Source organism: Ailuropoda melanoleuca, chromosome 13 (assembly GCF_002007445.2).
Source record: "Ailuropoda melanoleuca isolate Jingjing chromosome 13, ASM200744v2, whole genome shotgun sequence".
NCBI lineage: Eukaryota > Metazoa > Chordata > Mammalia > Carnivora > Ursidae > Ailuropoda > Ailuropoda melanoleuca.
This window is the reverse complement of record NC_048230.1, coordinates 40,404,341-40,418,312: the sequence shown is the minus strand read 5'-3', so window position 1 is coordinate 40,418,312 and position 13,972 is coordinate 40,404,341. Positions and strand designations below refer to the sequence as shown.

Genomic DNA, 13,972 nt, shown 5'->3' with positions numbered 1-13,972 from the left:
CCATGGGCGACCACTGTGGCCATCCCCCAGCTCGGGGCTTACACACAAGGCCCGCCCCATACTTTTGCGTAATGCAGGGCCGAAGGACGAAGCGACTACACAAGCCCCTGGTTCATCAAATGGCCACCTGTTAAGCGCCTACTGTGTGACACGCCCTGTGCTAAGGTCTGCGGGGAACGCGACATCCGTGCCTGGACACAAAATGCGAACTAGGGAAACAAACTTGCGGCCTTCTCCAGCAGCCTTTGTCAGAACGGTCGGCCTTCACACGAAGACCGCAAGTGAACTCCAGCCGTCCCGCCGACGGAGCGACACAACGCTGTTTGTGAACCTTCCTCTGACAAGGCAGAGCGCCTGCACTTACCACACCCAAGATGGCCACCTGCCCAGGCCCGTTACTCAGTTCCGCTTGCCACTCCCAATATGGCACCACTAGCGCGCCACGGGGCGGGGCCAAGGGCGGAAGTGGGTGTGGCAGGGACGGGAGCCGAGAGGGCACCCAGGGGTAAGGCACAGGGCAGTGGGAGCCGCTGGGCCGAGGCGATGATCCCCCCGCAGGAGGCGTCCGCCCGGCGGCGGGAGATCGAGGACAAGCTGAAGCAGGTGAGGCTGAGGATGGGGGGAGCAGGTGAGGGAAGGGGCCGAGATGCGGGCCAGGGCATTTACTTAGGGAGGAGGCAGGGCTGGGAGGGAGCACTCCCTGCGAGGAGATAGGGTGGGGGGCGAGGCCGTGGGGCTGGGACGCGATGTTCTTTAGCCTCCAGCTTTTTGTGATATGCTCCCCTCTGCTTCCCCCAGGAGGAGGAGACGCTGTCCTTCATCCGAGACAGCCTGGAGAAGAGCGACCAGCTCACCAAAAACATGGTGAGTTACCCCTCAGGTGGGAGGGGCAGACAGGCCTCCAGACTGGAGGAGAGCCCTTTTTACATAAAGCCAGGGGTTCCAGCCTGGGTCCTGATGGTGGTAATGTGTGGGTTTCTCTAGCAGCAGTGTGGGGTGTCTCTTCTGTGGCTCCTTTCCCCTTTTTTGCCCCTTCACTGAGGATGCCGCAGCCCCTGCTGGCGCAGACTTTCAGCTTTCTGTCCAAGCTCTCCATTCTTCGTTCTCTCCTTCCGCAGACATTTAGCAAGACTGATAGGTGGGCTGGGTACTGGTCGTGTGTCATCCTCAATTCAGGTGATGATCGGAGGACAAGGGTGACCTGAGATTTTGAGATTACTGAGGGCAGGGAAAACTCAGTCTTCACTTCTGAGGGCTTTAGGCATTAAAAGGAGCTTTGAAATTAGAGCTGGGATCTGGTCCTCGCCCCTGCACTTATTTCTGAGTGGCTCCTGACTGGTAACACTGGGCTTCAGTTAACTCATCTACTGAAACAGGCAATGCCAACCTCCCAGCAGGGCTGTGAAGGTCATAGGACCAATGCGTGGGAATGCATCTTGCGTAGTACCTGGTCTACGACAGGTGCTCAGCAAATAGGAGTTTCCTTCCCGATTTCTAGAGGAGACTGGAAAAGCTCGTATTGAGTAGATACAAACTTTGGGTATGTGTTTAGGAACACAGCCTTAAAGTCCTAGTCCTTATTTAATGAGATCCGGCCTTAGAGAGAGAGGGTTTTGAGGGTACTGGCAATGCATTTGAGGTTACCCTGTGTGAAACTACTTCCTGTTCAGTCTAGGAAAGCTTCAGAGAGAAGTGAAATTGAGACTTGGCTTCAGAGGGTGCAAGGGAAGCCATCCTGGGGTGATTATCTTAGAAGGAGTTCATTTGATGCATGGTTTGCCTTCAAGTCAAACTTCGTCCAGTTTATGTGGACCACCTCTATGTGCTGTCCACATGGTAGGTGCTGGTGATACAGTGGCGAACACATACACCCTATCGCTTTCTCATGGACTTTACTATCTAAAAAATCAGAGGAGAGGCGCCTGGGTGGCTCATTCGGTTGGGCGTCTGCCTTCGGCTCAGGTCATGATCCTAGGGTCCTGGGATCGAGCCCTGCATTGGGCTCCCTCCTCAGCGAGGGGCCTGCTTCTCCCTCTCCCATTCCTGCTGCTTGTGTTCTCTTTCTCTCTCTGTCAAAATAAATAAATAAAATCTTTTTTAAAATAAAGAAAGGAAGAAAACCAGAGGAAAGGCAACAAATGTCAAAGACCTCGTGGGTGGGTGGAAGCAGTCCTGGGACAACTGTGAGTCCTGAGACTGGGCTGTCCCCTGCAGGTGTCTATTCTGTCATCCTTTGAGAGCCGCCTTATGAAGCTGGAGAACTCTATCATCCCTGTGCACAAGCAGACAGAGAACCTGCAGCGGCTGCAGGAGAATGTTGAGAAGACTCTGTCCTGCCTGGACCATGTCATCAGCTATTACCATGTGGCCAGTGACACTGAGAAAATCATCAGGGAGGGGTGAGCTAAGGCTGGAGGCTCACGTTGCTAACACCTCTTGGGCCAGTGACGCTGGACTTCAGACGGGAGGGTTTGAACGTATCTGAGCCTGGAGTCCCCTGTGTTAACTCTCTTCTCTTCCAAACACCATTCTCGTGGTCCTTCATCTTCATCTTCCATCTGCCCGGGGTGACGCAGCTCTTTTCCTTCACAGCCCTGCAGGCAGGCTGGAGGAGTACCTGGGGAGCATGGCCAAGATCCAGAAGGCTGTGGAGTATTTCCAGGACAATAGCCCAGACAGCCCAGAGCTCAACAAAGTGGTGAGGGGCCAGCGGGCTAATGTGGGAGGTTTGGAGACACCAGTCCCCACCCTGGTCTCATGAGGGACACTGGACCAGCTTAAAGGAGAACATGGTGGAAGAAACGGTAGTATGTAATACAATATGCGTACTGTAGGCATTAAGATTCCTGCCTCAGAAATTATAGATATGCATTCTTAATACGTTTTTATAATTTAAGCTATAAATTACATATCAAATATAAATCTAACATTTGATTTTTATGCATACGTCTGTGTTTTTTTCTGTTGTGGTAAAAAATCTGTAATATGAAATTTACCATTTTAACCCTTTTTAAGTGAACAGTTCAGCGGCATTAAGTACATTCATGTTGTGCGCCTACTACCACCATCTGTCTCCAGAACTCTTTCCATCTTCCCGGAATGAAACTCTTACCCATTAAACACTAACTTATTCCTCCCTTCCCCCAGCCCCTGGCAACCATCTTTCTCCTTTCTATCTCTATGAATTTGACTCCTCTAGGAAGCTGCATTCGTGTTTTCACGTTTGATTTTTTTGTTTTCTCTTTGTGTTTAAGTGTTAGAGGCTGTAGGTGACCAGAGCAAGATGGGGTAATGCTGGGAAGTGAGGTTTACTCAAGGCACCAAGGGAAGGGGAGAATACAGACAGGAGAAATGGTGGGAGCAGAGCCCCAGACATCCCAGACCAGGAAGAATATTAGAGGAAGGGCCAGCTTGGACCCAGTCACCTGGCACGCCTTCCTGGTGGCACCACAGTTCTCGCCCTGAGTGTGTGTCTCGCCCAGAAGAGGGCGTAAACTGAGAAACGGAAGATGGGAACCTGGCCTTTCTCGAACCTGGAAGCTTTTGCTTAGAGCAGCACTTCCCGGTGTTTCTGCCATCAGGGTCTGTGATGGAAATGAAGACATTCATATGTCACACTGGGTTGAACTGGTAACCAGCCAGTGGTCTCTAGCCACCCAAGGCCCCGCCTCCTTGCCTGGAGGACTGATGGGATCAGTATCTTGGCATACCAGTCACCAGTGGGATCACACCAGTGTCATCAGTGCACTGCAGCCCGTGGGTGGGGGGCCTGTCTTGAGATTGGGGTGTGAGGGATTGGAGAACTTTGTTTTGGGGGTCATGGCCAAGTTTGGGTCATAGAGTGGGGAGTTGTACTAGAACTTGGGGGTGGGGGTGGGGTGGAGACAGAATGCAGAAGACGTGAGCCATAGATCTCCCCAAGTGGACGTCCTCCTCTTTCAAGCAGGGACACTCCAACTCCTTGCTCTCTCATCTTTGAAACATCTTGGTTGCAATCTAATTCACATTCCATAACATTTACTCACTTCTAGTACAATCACAGAGTTGCACAGTATCACCGGAACCGATTTGAGAATACTTTCATCATCCAAACAAGAACCCCGGCAAAAAAAAAAAAAAAGAACCCCGAACCCATTGACAGCCCCTCCCCTCAGCTCCTCTCCCCAGTCACATAGCCTCTGCTAGTCACTGGTCTACACTCTGTCTCCAGATCTGTCTGTCCCGGGCTTCTCATAGGAATGGAATCGTATAATATGTGACCTTTTATGTCCGCCTTCTTTTACTTCGCATAATGCTTTGAAGGTTCGGGCACGTGGTGGTTTGTGTCAGTTCTTCATTGGTGGTGTGGCTGGGGAATGTCCAATTGTGTGGATGGACCACGTTTGCCACTTGATGGACGTTCCACTTTTTGGCAGTTACGAATAATGCTGCTGTCAACCTTCACATATACTCTTGTGTGGATGGATGTTTTCTGTTCTCTTGTATGTCCTGTCTACCTACCTCTTATCGGGAGTATAATTTTTGAATGTTTTCTCTCATCCTGTGGGTTGTCTTTTTACTTTTTTGATGGTGTCATTTGCAGGACAAAAGCTTTTCATTTGACATAGTTCCATTTATCTGTTTTTTTTTTTCTTCTGCAAGCCCTTTTTCTTTTTCTTTTTAATTTTTTTTATGTAGTGTTCCATGATTCATTGTTTGTGTATAACACCCAGTGCTCCATGCAATACGTGCCCTCCTTAATACCCTTCACTGGGCTAACCCATCTCCCCACCTCCCTCCCCTCTGAAACCCTCAGTTTGTTTCCCGGAGTCCCTAGTCTCTCATGGTTCGTCTCCCCCACTGATTTACCCCCGCTTCATTTTTCCCTTCCTTCTCCTAATGTCCTCCCTGCTCTTCTGCAAACCCTTTTCTAGCAAGAAGACACAGTGGTGGCCCAGTGGGAAAATCATCGGCCAATATTTGGGAAGCACCCGCTTCTTATAAAACTTTGAGGTGCACCTGTGAACATGTATTTTGAGGGAACACGAGGCAAAGACATAAGCAGAGAGCGCTTCTTGGTGTTTCTTCTCCGGGTTAAAGGAGGTGAAGGCGGAGGAGGGGCCGGCTGGAGGCTGAAGCAGCCGAACCCCCTCCCTTCCTTCCTCCCACTGTCCCCGTAGAAGCTGCTGTTCGAGCGCGGGAAGGAGTCGCTGGAGTCCGAGTTCCGCAGCCTGATGACCAGGCACAGCAAGGTCGTGTCCCCCGTGCTCATCCTGGACCTGATGAGCGGCGAGGACGAGCTGGAGGCGCAGGAGGAGGTGTCCCTGGAGCACCTGCCGGAGGGGGTGCTCCAGGACGTGACCCGCATCTCCCGCTGGCTGGTGGAGTACGGCCGCAACCAAGGTGAGAGGCCCCAGGTGGCAGGGCCAGACGGGGTGGGGGCTTTCCCCCCCTTTATTTCTTTAATCCACCTAGATTTCTTTTCGTAAAGAGACGTTTAATAGGAAATGATACACGAGCAATAAATCTCTAGCTTACGGGACTGGGTGAGCATGTTCATGGCTCCTAAGCTGCACTTTGGGGGGCCTTGGGCTCAGCAGGAAATTTTTAGGGAGAAGAGGGAGGCCAGTGGGCAGCCTCCAGACCCCTGGGCTTTGGCCCATTTTTTACACTGGGGCTCCTTGCAACACATTGGTTGGGAAGTGCTGAAATGCAGTGTTTTCTTGCCCGTTTGCATTGTTGGAATCTCCGTTTTCCAGAATTGATAGAAAGTGCTGCAGTGAGCGTACTTATGTGGATTGCTTTCCTCATGTAGGGAGTTCTTTGGGTGTTTTCTCAAAGATGGAGCTATCAGGTAGAAGTGTCCAAACAGATTTGTCACTTTCTACCATTGCAAGCTCCTCTCCAGGTGGGTGGGGCCAGTCCAAAGAGCCATTAACGGTCCCATGGCTCTTTCTTTTTCATTAATTTTATTTATCTTAGGGTTGTCACGGTCCTTTTTTAAAAAAGTTGCATGTCACAAATGGCTAAAGATGTAGTGTGTTTTTCCTTCACTGACATTCGTTGTCTCTTTACCTCTTCATTGCTCACATCCTTTGATCCCTTACCAAGGTGAACCTCGATGTTAATTTTATTTATTTTTAAAAAGATGTTATTTATTCATTTGAGAGAGAGAGTGTGTGCGTGCGCAGTGGGGAGAGGCAGAGGGAGAGTCATAAGCAGATTCCCTGCTGTGTGTGGAGCCCAACGCAGGGCTCGATCTCACAACGCATGAGATCATGCCCTGAGCTGAAACCAAGAGTCGGACATTCAACCGACTGAGCCACTGAGGTGCCCCCTAATTTTATTTTATTATTATTAATTTTAAAGATTTTATTTATTTATTTGTCAGAGAGACAGGCAGCGAGAGAGGGAACACAAGCAGGGGGAGTGGGAGAGGAAGAAGCAGGCTTCCCAGCGGAGCAGGGAGCCCAATGCGGGGCTCGATCCCAGGACCCTGGGATCACGCCCTGAACCAAAGGCAGACACTTAAAGACTGAGCCACCCAGGCGCCCCCCTAATTTTATACTTTTTATCGAAAAGAACTTAACCTACGAAACCTAATTAGCAGTTCTATTGGGGGATATTTTCCCTTTTAAGATGGCTTGATTTGGGACCAGGCTCTGTGGGTGGCTGGGAGCCATAGCCGATGCTAGGAATGAGTTAGCAAACTGAAAGAGTGGGCTCTACTGCTGCTCTGCCCACTGCCTCTAGAGGGGACAGAGAGGCAGGGACCCCAGTTGCCACAGCTCTCTCACCCCCTCTCTCCTCAGATTTCATGAATGTCTACTACCAGATTCGCTCCAGCCAGCTAGACCGCTCCATCAAGGGCCTGAAGGAACATTTCCGGAAGAGCAGTTCTTCCTCTGGGGTTCCCTACTCCCCTGCTATCCCCAACAAGAGGAAAGACACGCCCACCAAGAAGCCCATCAAGAGGCCAGGTGAGCCCCCACCCTGGCCCAGTAAGCCCCAGCCAGAAGGCTGTGGGACCTGCGGGGCCTTTGGCCACCTTGGGGTTAGCAGCGTCAGCCCCTCCAGAGCTTGTCCTCACGGTGACCCCCGACTGTAGGTACAGAGGACAGAAAGCAGCTGTCTCCCCACCTAGCAAGGCCCCATCTACTGAGGCTCCATGCTCCAGGTGAAATGTCCTTGCATGTCAGCGCAGCCTGGCTGTCTCAGGCTGCCGAGAGACACTGTCCTCGGCTGAAGGAGAGGCTAGGATGTTGCAGGGCTAGGGGCTGCCATGAGCCGCACCAGGGAGAGAAAGCTCGAGAGCCAGGGGCCGCTTCCACCATCACCCACAGAGCCAAGCTGTGGCTGCAGGGACATGCCCAGCAGGGCCTGTGGGACCCACGCCTGTGACAGCAGGCTGTGTGTCGAGTGTTTCTTGCCTGTGCCCCTCAGAGAGCGCCTGCTCCTGCTCAGGCCTTTCATTGGGGTTTGGAGAAAGGGCAGCGTAGAGGCTGCCCTCAGGAGCCCAGGTGAGCAGAGGACTGGTGGCCCCCGCAGGAGGCGCACCGCCTCCTCCCCTCCAGTGCGGATCTCCTGGCCGTCACCCAAAAACCTGCTCCTAACAGTGACTGTGCCGAGCCTGGGCCGCAGCTGCCGGCTCTCGGTCTGTCCCTGTGCCTCTGTGCGTTGGGCAGGGGCCGTCTCCCTGTGAGGCTGTGAGGCTGCCTGCCTCTGCTGGTCTGGGCTCTCTTCCCCATCTCTAATCTACAGGCCGACGGTGGGGGGGCCCACACCCGGTCTGCACCACCCCCGGAGTGTTGCCCGGCCATGGCGGGGCTCACGGTGAGCCTAGACCGTCTTTGGCTTATGGGCCCCAGAGGGAGACTCAGACGGTGAGGATCCCTGTGGTTGCTGCAGTTTCAAGAGTTGTTAGCAGCCGGGGGTCAGGACCCTGGGAACTAGGAAGCTAGGTCCCTGGTACATCCCCTCCTGGCTCGGGGGAGAGGAACAGGGAGGGCTCAGTTGGTCAGTAATTTAATTCCAATCTCAGCGTCTCCGAGGTCATTGGGCACCTGATGTTTTTGACAGCTGCCCGATTGGTGTCCCCGGTCCCCGTCCCCACCAGCGTGCCCGTGTATGGGCTCATCTGCTGCTGGTCGGCTGCGGGGCAGGAATCTGATTCGCTCATTAGCAGGACAGCTCACTGAACGGGGAGAACACAGGCAGACAGATGCTGCGCCGGGGCCCCGAATTTGGTCATTAGTAGCTAATTGTCACATGGGCTGAACAGAAAGAAAGGAGTCACTCCAGACCTTGTCCCTTCTCCCCCAGCTTTTTGGGGGGCTGCCAGAACCCAGGCAGCCTCACTGTGTTCAGAGACACGGCTGGGGCTGAGGACGCAGGAGTCTCCAGGGAAGACGGACCAGAGTTATGTGGGGGGTCCTCCTCCCTGCTCCCGGTGCATTTTATTAACAAGGCAGCTGTCCTCGTCTATTTTAAATGCTATTTTATTTCCCCCATTTTCTGCCCTGAGATGTCTCATTCCCACAGAAGTGGCTGACCCCGGAGGCTGTAGGCACTGTGGTTTTGTTTTTGTTGATTTCACTTGTGATACTAACTGTTGTTTTTTTCCTCCATGCCGAGAGCATGCCCCTGTCTCCCGTCCTGCCTCCGGCTCTGTGTGGTGGCTTCTATTAACCCCCGACCGAGCTTCTGAGTTTTCTCTGGTTGCGTTGGGGGTTCAGGTGGCTTTGGTGCACGGGGCCAGGCTGCCTCAGGGTCTCCAAGCCTTCTGTCTTGGGCACCACTGTCCCAGGAAGCTCGGTCCTGTCTCACCAACTCCCGGCCTCTGCTTTCCGTCGACCTCCGTGTGTCCACGTCCCAGCACTGAGCATGCCTGGGAACTCTGCCTCCTAGTGTTTGGGCCTCAGGGGTCCCCAGGCTCCGCCAGCCTGGCTGTGCCTTCTGGCTATGAGAACTTCGTCGCCAGCGCCTCCATCCTGAGCCCTGGTCTATTCCGACTTAAATCCCACTCAGTAGTGTTTTTTGTTTTTGGCTTCTCCTGATGGATCTTTGCCCATCTCATCTCCTTCACCCGCTGCACTTCCTAAAGAGAATTCAAATCCAGAACAATGAGGGGCAGGAGCAGAATCAGGAGCCCTGTGTGAGGCACGCCCCGTGACCGTTCCTTCCTGTCCGTCCGCAGCGCCTCCGGGGGTCCTGGAAGGGGCCTGCTGGAGAGATGGCGTGTGGGCATGCTCACTGTTGGGGGGCCGGGTGTGGGGCTTGGGGGGGCAGGTGGAGGCCCGCTGCTGTTTTCTCTCACTCATTTCCTAGGTCTTCTTGTCTCCTCTCTGTGTGGCTCTGGTGACAGGGACGATCCGTAAGGCTCAGAACCTTCTGAAACAGTATTCCCAGCATGGTCTAGATGGGAAAAAGGGGGGTTCTAACCTCATTCCTCTGGAAGGTAATCACCCTGTGTTCTTCTCCTGTTCCCTCCTCCTCCACCATGTGTCCACTCTCTGGCAGGGCAGAGCCTCCAAGCCCCCAGGAGGGCCGTGGGAGAGTCCGTGAGAGGGGAGCAGGGGTGGGGCAGCAGGTCCCCAGTGCCACTCACTCCAGCTGGCACAGGGCAGGTGTCATGGCCTTGGCCTGGTCCTGTCTGGCTGACGGCAGCTCTGCCCTCCCTGAGGCCTCCTACTCCCTCCCTCCCTGTCTCTGTCCTCGTGTCCTGTTTGAACTCGGAGAAAGTTCTTTGTCACGGGCAGCCCTTTCACGCTCAGACCAGCAGTGGCAGGACCAAGCTGGCCTAGGCCTCCGGGCCAGCCCTCCTCCCCCAGCTTTAGAAAGGGGAGTGTGTGCCTCGAGGGGGATGGGCAGCCTGTAGGCCACATCCCTCCTTGCCTCCTGTAAGAGGAAGGGCAGCCCTGCCCTGGTGGACCTGACCCTCCTTCCAAAGAATAACCCCAGGAAACCAAAGGAGGCTGTCCCGTACATCCAGCAGTGACATTTCTCTAACTGCGAGTCTCCCAAACATGGTGAGGTGGGCAAGCCTCCTGGGGCCGAGCATCAGACCCTCCGCAGCTGCCGGAAGCTCTCTAGAACCCTCCTTGGTCGTCCCGCATGCTTTCTCTTAGCCTTGGGCTTGGAGAACCAGCTCTCGAGGTCTGGGGCACTGCAAGTCAGGCTTGAAATGGCTGTTCCCAAGGTGGTCCACGGCAGAGGAGGGGCTCAGAGCCCTCTCTGGTGCCCCTTTCCCTGCCCTCCCATCTCACGTCCCCTCCTGGAGATCGAGGGCTTCTTCCCTGTCCCCAAGGGGCAGCCCGCCCGGCCCCTGGATAAACGCTGCTTGTGTCTGTATGGCCGACGTCTCGCTAGGTCACGAGCATGATTTCCGAGTTAAGCACCTGTCCGAGGCCCTGAACGACAAGCACGGGCTGCTGGCTGGTGAGTACCGCAGCCCAGCCCGAGGGCAGCCGCCGCTGCCTTGGCCGCGGTCCCCGGAGGGCTCTGCTCTGAGGATGAGCCAGGCCTGTTTGCCTCTCTCTCTCAAGTCTCTCTTTTGGGCACTAGGTCTCCTTGCCTCTCTCCAGATGGGAGTGTGTACCTGGCTTTCAGGGCCTGGGCCAAGGGGAGAAGCTGCTGCCACTTCAAGGTGGCTCCCTGGAGGGCAGGGAGCCCTGACATCTGACTCCAACAACAGCTCCAAAGCTCTGACTCGGAGCCCGTTCCTTTGCTTATGGGACCAGGTTGCCTGCGGGCGCCCCTTGCCCCAGCCTCCGCTGGTGGGACCCGGGTCTCCTGGGGCAGCTGACTCATTGCCCCTTCTCAAAGTTTGACCCTATGCCAGTTAGCCTCCTAGGCCATTGCCCACTGTCTTCTTAGACATTCCAGAAGGTCTGGAGGGGCTGAGAACTGCCTCCAGTGGCCCAGCATTTTCTCAGATGGGTGACCACGGTGCCTGCCTCTTTGAGGTGGGCACTGCCATTCACCTACCCCAGCCGCCCTCCTTCTGGTACAACTCAGAATCCTCAGTCCCAGGGGCAGGTACACTGTAGCCAGGAAGCTGGTTTAGGGCCTTTCCCTCTTTATCCGTTCATCCGTCTCCCCACCGCCTCTAGTACCTGATGTCTGGGACGTAAACACGGTCTGGCAGAGCTGAAAACGAAGCCGGGACAAAGGCTGTGTTCAGCGCCATGTTTTCCCTTCAAAGCGGTCAGGTCCGCTGGAATCCTCTCAGCTTTCTGCCAGAAGAGTCGGCCTCCTCCCCATCTGCTGCCGGCCTGGGCTACAGGCCAGGAGCTGGGGAGACCCATGCCCCCACCCCGGCAGGGAGCGTGGCTGCCTCCAGACCAGCCGCTCAGGGGCAACGCTGTCCCCCCAGGGAGAGACGACACGCTGGACGTGGAGACGGACGCCTACATTCACTGCGTCAGTGCCTTCGTCAAGCTGGCCCAGAGCGAGTACCAGCTGCTGACGGACGTCATCCCTGAGCACCATCAGAAAAAGACCTTTGACTCCCTGATCCAGGTCCTGCCCCTCCCCGCCCTGTTTCTGGGCCCCTACCAGATGCCCCCGCAAAAGCTGCTGCTACGGAAGCTGGAGTTCGGGCCAGACCTGTTGTCCAGTAGCCTTCAGCTAGAGCCACTGCCTCCACCATGCGGGGGAGGGGGGGCTCCCCACTGCCGTCCCCCACTGAGGCATGCTGCTTCCCCCAGCCCCTCCAGTGGCCCTGACTGTCCCTGGGAGGTAGCTGTCACCACTCTGCCCTCTCTGTGATTCGCGTCCTTGCTCTGCTCTCTCAGGATGCGCTGGACGGTCTGATGCTCGAAGGCGAGAACATCGTGTCTGCTGCCCGGAAGGCCATCATTCGGCACGACTTCTCTGCCGTGCTCACCGTCTTCCCCATCCTGCGGCACCTCAAGCAGACCAAGCCTGAGTTTGACCAGGTGCTCCAGGTATGTGGACGGGGGAGACCCTTAGAGACCCAGGGAGGGGGACCCATGCTGCCTGGCCTGGCCTCCCAAGGGAAGCACCTTCTCCGCCCTCACAGCTCTGCTCTGAAGGTGAATGGAAGCAGCTTCTGCAGGGCCTTGGGCGAGGGGACCCACTCATGGGGTGATGGAACAGGAAGGGAGGCCCTGCAGGGAGGGGCAGGGGAGCAGCTGGCAAGGAACGGGTCCACTCTGCAGCCACGTGCTTCCTTAGGGTACGGCCGCCAGCACCAAGAACAAGCTGCCGGGCCTCATCACCTCCATGGAGACCGTTGGAGCCAAGGCCCTGGAGGACTTTGCCGACAACATCAAGGTGCTCTCCCTCTCTCCGGGGCCACCTGCGGCCCTAGGAGCTGTGGGCAGGACCTCCGGGGACCTGTCTCAGGAGCTCTTGCAGAGGGCAGGCCACCAAGAGGGGCTGCTTATCTCCTTTCAGTACCCACTTGCCTCCCTTTCTTTCCCAGGGGCTACGGAGCCCCCAGGGGGTGATGCTCCTGCCCCATTTTTCCTGTCCTGTCTCACTGGCCCACGTGCCTGAGGGCCCTGACCCCTGTCTGCCAGGAGGCGGCACCAAGAGCAGGTTCAGGAAGCAGGGCTGTTCTTTCCACAGAATGATCCGGACAAGGAATACAACATGCCCAAGGATGGCACCGTGCATGAGCTCACAAGCAACGTAGGTGCTGCCCAAGGTCTCCTGGGGAGGGAAGGGGGCCCGGCGTGACCCAGAGCCGGCATGCTGGTGGCCGGACGGATGGCAAAGTACTTAGTGTCTCCAGTAGGGCAGGAAGCTTGCCACCACCCTTTTCACGGGACAGACTCCTGGCCCTGCACTTGACCGGAATAGGTCCAAGGGAGTGTGTTTGGGAGATCTGACCTTGAGGTCCTGCCTTTGACCTTCTTCCTGGACCTGTTTTCTCCGCACACAGGCCATCCTCTTCCTACAGCAGCTCCTGGACTTCCAGGAGACGGCAGGGGCCATGCTGGCCTCCCAAGGTACTTGGCACCTCCCAGTGGGGCCCCCTTCCCGTCCCCCATTCCTCCCTCTTGTCTGGAGACATGGGGTGACTGGCCACCTCTGGGAGAGATCTCCTCCAGCCCTGTGGAGTGGGGTTTGACTGTGCCTTTCCTGACCCGACCTCCCTCCCTTCTTGCTCCTTCCACCATCCTCGCTCTGGAGAGTGGCACTCCCTGGTTCGAAGATGCCCTGCCTGCCTCGCCCCTCCTTCTGCATTTCTCCACCTGCTCTTGTGTTCGCCTGTCCTCCCGATTAGTCTCACACAGCTGACCGTTCCGTGGGCTGGCGTCTCAGGGCCAGCCTGGTGTCTTCCCACTGACCGCTGCCCTGTCACTGGAGCTGGGGAGGTTGGCATTGAAGGAGGTTGGCATTTCTGAGCACTGAGACCCAACCCAATTTGTTGGGGCCCCCAGGCCCTCCCCCTCCCTCCATTCTGGGGGTGAGGGAGCCAGGAGCGGCCTCTGGCCTGCAGTTCTCCAGATCCCCACTTGGCTGTGTGCTCCCTCACCTTCAGGGGTCCAGCCTGGGTGTGTCCTGCTGTCTGTGTTCTGGCTGTCACAGGGAGGGGTTTGCTTGACTCAGGGGACACGGTTTCTAACCTGTGTTTGCACTTTGCGTCTTTCTCCCTTCTTTGTCTCTCCCCCTTCCCCTCTGAGTGCACTGCCTTTCACTCCGTAGTTCTTGGGGACACATACAATATTCCTTTAGACCCCCGAGGTAAGCAGCAGGGCTCTGCAGCCCCATCCTACCCCTCTGAAACCCTATGGGTGAGGTTCCTTGGGGACGGAGGCATCTGGACAGACTCAGGACATACTGGGAAGTGGGGGTCAGGGGGGACATGGGCTTTTTCGGGGCACTCCCAACTCTCTCACCTCCCTGCAGGGCCACTTTCTGTCCCTAAGCTTATCCAGGCGGCACCCTGGGTGCACCCTCTAGGCTGGCCCAGCACCTTCCTGCCCCCTCCCTCCCTATACACCGCCGCTCCCCCCCCCCC

The 13,972-nt window shown here is 56.0% G+C and overlaps 1 protein-coding gene across 8 annotated transcripts in view; it reads left to right on the top strand.

Moving 5' to 3' along the window:
- Nucleotides 1-471: 471 nt before the first annotated feature.
- Nucleotides 472-13,972, top strand: part of EXOC7 (exocyst complex component 7) — a 16,681-nt gene continuing 3,180 nt past the window's right edge. The window contains exons 1-14 of one of the 8 annotated variants that reach the window (XM_019800351.2): nucleotides 472-603; nucleotides 799-864; nucleotides 2,215-2,399; nucleotides 2,593-2,698; nucleotides 5,160-5,382; nucleotides 6,792-6,959; nucleotides 9,344-9,436; nucleotides 10,348-10,416; nucleotides 11,354-11,499; nucleotides 11,775-11,927; nucleotides 12,178-12,276; nucleotides 12,574-12,636; nucleotides 12,890-12,956; nucleotides 13,657-13,695. In XM_019800351.2, coding sequence (XP_019655910.1) covers nucleotides 544-603; nucleotides 799-864; nucleotides 2,215-2,399; nucleotides 2,593-2,698; nucleotides 5,160-5,382; nucleotides 6,792-6,959; nucleotides 9,344-9,436; nucleotides 10,348-10,416; nucleotides 11,354-11,499; nucleotides 11,775-11,927; nucleotides 12,178-12,276; nucleotides 12,574-12,636; nucleotides 12,890-12,956; nucleotides 13,657-13,695 — 1,537 coding nt within the window. In that variant the 5' untranslated portion in view covers nucleotides 472-543. The remainder of the gene's footprint in view (nucleotides 604-798; nucleotides 865-2,214; nucleotides 2,400-2,592; nucleotides 2,699-5,159; nucleotides 5,383-6,791; nucleotides 6,960-9,343; nucleotides 9,437-10,347; nucleotides 10,417-11,353; nucleotides 11,500-11,774; nucleotides 11,928-12,177; nucleotides 12,277-12,573; nucleotides 12,637-12,889; nucleotides 12,957-13,656; nucleotides 13,696-13,972) is intronic. The other 7 variants (XM_019800353.2, XM_019800352.2, XM_002919860.4 and 4 more) reach the window with 7 other exon arrangements.